General features: G+C 41.7%; 1 protein-coding gene across 1 annotated transcript; it reads left to right on the top strand.

Moving 5' to 3' along the window:
* Positions 1 to 793: 793 nt before the first annotated feature.
* MYF5 (myogenic factor 5) lies at positions 794 to 3,007 on the top strand. Its single transcript, XM_049881585.1, has 3 exons — positions 794 to 1,294; positions 2,344 to 2,419; positions 2,817 to 3,007. The coding sequence occupies exons 1-3, from the start codon at positions 794 to 796 to the stop codon at positions 3,005 to 3,007; spliced, it is 768 nt and encodes a 255-aa protein (XP_049737542.1).
* Positions 3,008 to 6,295: the final 3,288 nt, after the last annotated feature.

The raw sequence follows: 6,295 nt of genomic DNA on the forward strand, positions 1-6,295 counted from the left end.
TCTTTCCCACACTCTGAATAACTCAGAGCCTAGGAAATGACAATCTAATCAGAATGTTATCCATCTCAATCCACACAAAAGGCATTGGGGAAAAAAAGAAAAAAAAAAAAAAAAACCTCTGAATTTACTCCACGATTGAAAGTATCACTTCAAGATTTTAGCAATCGTTCTTCCTCAAATAACTAAAGTTCATGAAAAAGAAAAACAAACACCTAAAACATAAGGCGTATTCCCCACGTCCAGAACTGGGGAGAAGGGTGGTCCCCTTGCGATGTCAGCTGATGGTAGGGAGTTCTATTTATTTATTTTTTTAATGTGTAAGGAATGTTAAAGTTGGATTTCATTCGTTCCTTTTGACTGTGACACTCCTTATGTGATTACTTGTTTTAAGTTATCCAGAGAGTGCAAAGTGAGCGAGTTCGGGAGCATCCCCTCCGCCCCAGCCCCTGTAGAAACGCAGTAAAACCATTAGCGTCAAAAGGAGCAGTAAACAGCAAATTGTCTCTAGAGAATAGGCGGAGGTTTGCCCAGACAGTCCCGGCGGGGGTTGCGGTGGGATATGCTAATGGAGCCAGGCCACTGGGGCCGGCCTCCTCCCGCAAGAATATATAAAGAGCCCCAAGCCCAAAGCGGCCGACCCAGGCCGCCAGGCGTCTGCCCTTGTTTATTATCGGAGAAACCGACCCCGGGAGCTCCAGCCACGGTTTGCCCGCCAGCAGCTGCGCCACGCTCCCATTTCTCCCCTATTTCTGTTGCTGCTGTCCAGGTGCACGGCCTCCCTCTCCGCGGAAAGATGGACATGATGGACGGCTGCCAGTTCTCGCCATCTGAATACTTCTACGACGGCTCCTGCATCCCATCCCCCGAGGGCGATTTCGGGGACGAGTTCGAGCCCCGAGTAGCCGCCTTTGGGGCGCACAAAGCAGAGTTGCAAGGGTCAGACGAGGACGAGCACGTGCGAGCGCCTACAGGCCACCACCAGGCCGGCCACTGCCTCATGTGGGCATGCAAGGCTTGCAAAAGGAAGTCCACCACCATGGACCGGCGGAAGGCAGCCACCATGCGCGAGCGGAGGCGCCTGAAGAAGGTTAACCAGGCTTTTGAGACACTCAAGAGGTGCACCACGACCAACCCCAACCAGAGGCTTCCCAAGGTGGAGATCCTCAGGAACGCCATCCGCTACATCGAGAGTTTGCAGGAGCTGCTGAGGGAGCAGGTGGAAAACTACTATAGCCTCCCAGGACAGAGCTGCTCTGAGCCCACCAGCCCCACCTCCAACTGCTCTGATGGCATGGTAAGAGATACCTCTGGCGCCCACTCGGCCACCTCAATCATTTAAAAAAATCCTTACACCTCGTTTAAACCAGGTATGACCGCAAAATTTTCAACGGTCATTGGTGGATAGTTGGGGGCTTGGAGGAAGGGAAGAGAGGTGTCCACGTTTAGAATGATGTCAGGCAGCTCTTGGGCAGGATTTTAGTTTGACTTCCTACCAGGGTCTAGGTGTACATTGTAGAATCCTGGCATGCCAGGTGGCTGTGAATAATCAAGCATGTTTTCTCCATTACTCAGTTTATTTCCGGAATATACCACCAGCAGACCCTGACACACACTAACATCTAAAGGCAATGGTTGGAATCTCCCATTGTCCCACAGTTAGTAACTTAATGATGAAAGGAAGAAAAAAAAAAATTCCCATATCTCCCCAGTCCCTGCCCTACTGAAGCCTGGGTGGATGACGATGATGCATTCTTTTTGGAAGGAGTTTGCTCACTTGCTGCCAGGTTTTAATGTGTTTTTGCCCTGGGAAAGTGTTCTCTCCCTGAATTAGTGTGGCTTCCTTCTACTCCAATCCATTTTGCACGGTTAACCCAATGCACATTGCTGCTGAATTCCACCCCCCCTTCCCTGTGCTGCCTCTCTTCTCTTCTTCGAGCACAGAGATTAACCTCAGTGCCCTGGCATTTTGGTGAGGGCTAACCCTTCCTAGAAGGAACCCTGGTGGTGCAGTGGTTAAACTCTCGGCTACTAGCTGAAAGGTCGGTGGTTCGAACCCATTAGCTGCTCTGCTGGAGAAAGATGTGGCAGTCTGCTTCAGTAAAGATTACAGCCTTGGAAACCCTGTGGGGCAGCTCTGCTCTGTCCTATAGGGTCATTATGAGTTGGAATCGACTTGATAGCAGTGGGTTTGGAGGGTCTGAACACTTCCTAAGTCAGAGCAATGAAGGTAAGTGAGAGTTGTCAATTTACTACAAGCTACTGGTCAAGCCTTGCCTCACCCTACGTCAGAGCATCTTTTGCCAAGGCCTGAAATAGCATCTTCTTTTGCGTCTTGTATTATAGCCTGAATGTAACAGCCCTGTCTGGTCCAGAAAGAGCAGCAGTTTTGACAGCGTCTACTGTCCTGATGTACCAAATGGTAAGAACTGATGACTTCGGAGAAATTAAAAGCCCAGTTCAACCTCACAATTCAGCCTATCAATACAGGGTCTGTTCTTCCAGGTACATCTGGGGAAGGATATAGGAGAGATGGTTCTTATGGGGAGGCTTTGGCTGAGCAAAATACATACACATCTTCTGCTCCAAATGTCCCCCAACACACACATATGCATTTGTACCTGCAGTATTACCAGGCGGCTTACCCTCTCAACCACCCTCATGAACTGCAAATATTTGCTGCAAATTTCTCCATCAGGCTTTCTGTGACCACCTGGTGTTTGGGTGTCAAAGGGGCTGACCTACAGTTTAAAGGGCAATGTAAGCAAGTCTATTTGGGGATATATCTATTTTTAATGGTTTTCTCCTTTCATCCTTAGTATACGCCACAGACAAAAACTCCTTATCCAGCTTGGATTGCTTATCCAGCATAGTGGATCGGATCACCTCCTCAGAGCAACCTGGGTTGCCTCTCCAGGACGCTGCCTCTCTCTCCCCAGTGGCCAGCATCGATTCACAGCCTGCAACCCCAGGGGCCCCTAGTTCCAGGCTCATCTATCATGTGCTATGAACTAAAAATTTAATCTGAATCAATTCTGCCTGAAGGGCCTATTACACAAGGAGGATGGAGGCCCAAAAAGTCCAAAACAAGACAACTTGTATATAAAGATTTCCTTTCAGTTGTAAATTGTAAATATTATTTGCCACTTTATAAGTAAGCTTATTTAACTGAGAAGTCACCATTGCAATTAATACTTTTCTTTATTTCTTTTTTTGGTTTTGTTTTAGGTGCATAGTTTCAATAATATTGTTTCTGATAGGAAGCGATTCAATTGAAGGTAGCTTGTTGCAATGCTTAACTTATATATTTTTAAATTGCTTATCAAAATATTATACCTGGTTTTTAGATCTTCATTTTTTTCTTCAAATCATTAGAATATCTGGGGATCATTTACAGGGGATTTTAAATATATTTAACTTTTACTTTTCTCTTTAATCCTTTGGTTATATTGTATTACATAAAAGCTTAACAATACTGCCTAATGCTATATATTTTTATCTTTTTTATACGAAATGCATCATATAAGCACATAAGCACAAAATAATACTTTGTGGATAACATCAAGCTATGAGAAATTTTGGAAATTCTGCCATAAATAAAATTATTTACTAGAACATATATTTTGGGTTATGATTTTTTTAAAGAGCACCCCTATGGAATTTTTTTTTTTTTTTTTGACATGAAATCTTTAAGTCTGGGCTGACAATACCAAATTAATTAGCTCTGTAGATAAATGACCAGTATACACCATCTGATAGACTCAGTTTAGGTTCTGGTGATATCACAAATGAAAATACCATATTCACATTTGAAACCTATTTCAGGGGAGCCCACTAAGCAAATTTTTTCACTTACCTTAGTACTATACTATTTAATGTCAAGTTTGTGTGTGTATGTGTGTGTGTGGGTGTGGTGGGGCAGGGGAAGTTTTTCAGGACAATGGCATATGTTTAAATGATTTACTACCATATATCACGTTGATCCTATAAGCCAAACCAAACCCACTGTCATCGAGTCGATTCTGACTCATAGCAACCCTATAAGACAGCGGTAGGACTGCTCCATAGGGTTCCCAACGGTCACTATGAGTTGGAATCGACTTGATGGCAATGGGTTTTGGTTTTAATCTTTAGGAATTAGACTGCCACGTCTTTCTCCTGCAGCGTGCCTGGTGGGTTTGAACCAGTGACCTTTCGGTTAGCAGCTGAGTATTTAACCACTGCGCCACCAGGGCTCCTTTGATTCCTATAGTACATTAGAAATCACAATCTAGGTCACATTTACCTTTTGCATCTCGTAGAAAATATCTTGATACATTAGTTTACTAGTATTGTCAATAACATATTTAAAGATACTGGGCTGGTTTCTTTTTGTTTGTTTTTAGTGTCCTTACACAAGAACACTTACATTAACTATAGTAAAAGGAAGTAGGTTGCAGTTGGCTTCCTGTTCTCACAACATTTAAAATGTTATTTTATTAGTCATATTAATATGTGTGTGTATGTGTGGTGGTCCTATGTGTTTTATATTTCACTACCTTAAGTCTCCTCTAGAAAGAATTGAGATGCAAAGAAAGAAAAAATTAAGTGGAGAATTAGGTTTAGACAATCATTGGGATAATTCTCACAAGTGTTTACCATCAAGAGAGAGAAAAAAAAAATTATCTCTGAAGTATGTAAAGTAGCTGTTCACAGAGGGTAAATATAGGTAATTGTTTCATCCTCTAATTTATACATTAGTTTAAAATTGCTAAGGGTTTGTGGTTACATTTATCAATCAAGCAAAGCATACATACTCATTGCTAGAACTTGACGATGTTAATGTTCTCAGGAGTTTCCCCTTCTCATAGATGTGATTTTCTCCTGCCTATCCAGTCATCAGACTTCAAGGAATAGATATTATTCCAGGGAGGAAGACAGAAGGGTGGAGTTAAAAAAAAAGTCATAGTCACTGTCTCTCTGTTAGCTGTATGTGGGATGCTGATTTTTGGCACACAGGTAAGTCTTTCTTAATTCATGATTTGTGAGTGTGAGAATTTCAGGTGACGAAAACACAAGGGGGCAAGAACGAGTTTCATATATAGTTTCAACATAAATTTGAGTGACTCACTTTGTTAGACACTAGGCTAGGTCCATTTTCTTTTTATACTTCTACAGAGTGGTTGGATGCTTATTATTGTTCTTATAGAATCTGAATGGAAGAATTATCTTGTTCTTTTCAAGTTCAATTTTTAAATGCATTAACATACTCTGTTCCATTTAATAAGATTAATCATGGAATATAATGTAATTTTCAATTCAAGTGAAAAAGATTAACTTTCGTACCACACTTAGTTCTATAACTTTGCAAGTGTATACAATGTTTTCAGTGAACATTACTACAATGGCTCAAAGTATTAGAGTATTTAGTTAGAGCTTTTCCAGTTATATACATTTAATATGGGTGGTGATAAACGTATAATTAAAGACAATGCTCTCCATGGAAGCTTGCTCAATTTATCCCTTTTCCAATGTACTGATATTGAAGGCTGGCTTCTATTCATCAAACAGCCCAGCAAAACACATCACATGCAGTCATGTATACTGCTCTTTTATCAAGGGACCTTTGGGAATTGACTCTTTAATGGTCCAGCTCTAGAAATGAAAACTTTTCACCAAGAAAGCAGGAAAAAAACAAAAACAAAGCAGGAGTGGGACTAGCAGAAGATTCAAGTAAGAACAGGACTTTTTTATCTGTAAATCCCCTGTAGTGACAATTGGATTACCTCCGGGCTTGTGTCAGATCATTCAACCTCAGCTAGTAGAAAACATGCAACCAACAGTTAAATTTCTAGGAACAACTAGAAGAACGAAGCTTCCTTCCTCCTCTGCAAACATGCTAAAGGGGGGAACGGGGCGTTCCCAGGAAATGAGAGTCAAAAGAGGCACGTTTCTCCTCATGTCTGCATAATTCAACATCACTGAGTTACATAGGAAAACTGAATCCAGTGAGATGATGGGAATTGTGAAGTACTATTTGGAAGCAAGTTGCTATATAAATCGAGGTATCTTGATTGTTCCTATTTTCTTACCAGTGGCCACATTATACTCATAAGGGAATTCTACAAATACTTAATCTGACAGTGGTATTTCCTGAAATTCTCTTTTTGGGGTTATAACAGTTACTAGATTGAAGTGGTAATTTAATTCTCTGACTTGCGGAGGTGGTATTTCTGGCAATGGTATTAGAGTGCAGCTATTTGTAACTTCAGAAAAGCCATGCTCGAATGACAATGTGCCCCTGAAAATATTGCCACTG

This window comes from Elephas maximus, chromosome 4, assembly GCF_024166365.1.
Source record: "Elephas maximus indicus isolate mEleMax1 chromosome 4, mEleMax1 primary haplotype, whole genome shotgun sequence".
Taxonomy (NCBI): domain Eukaryota; kingdom Metazoa; phylum Chordata; class Mammalia; order Proboscidea; family Elephantidae; genus Elephas; species Elephas maximus.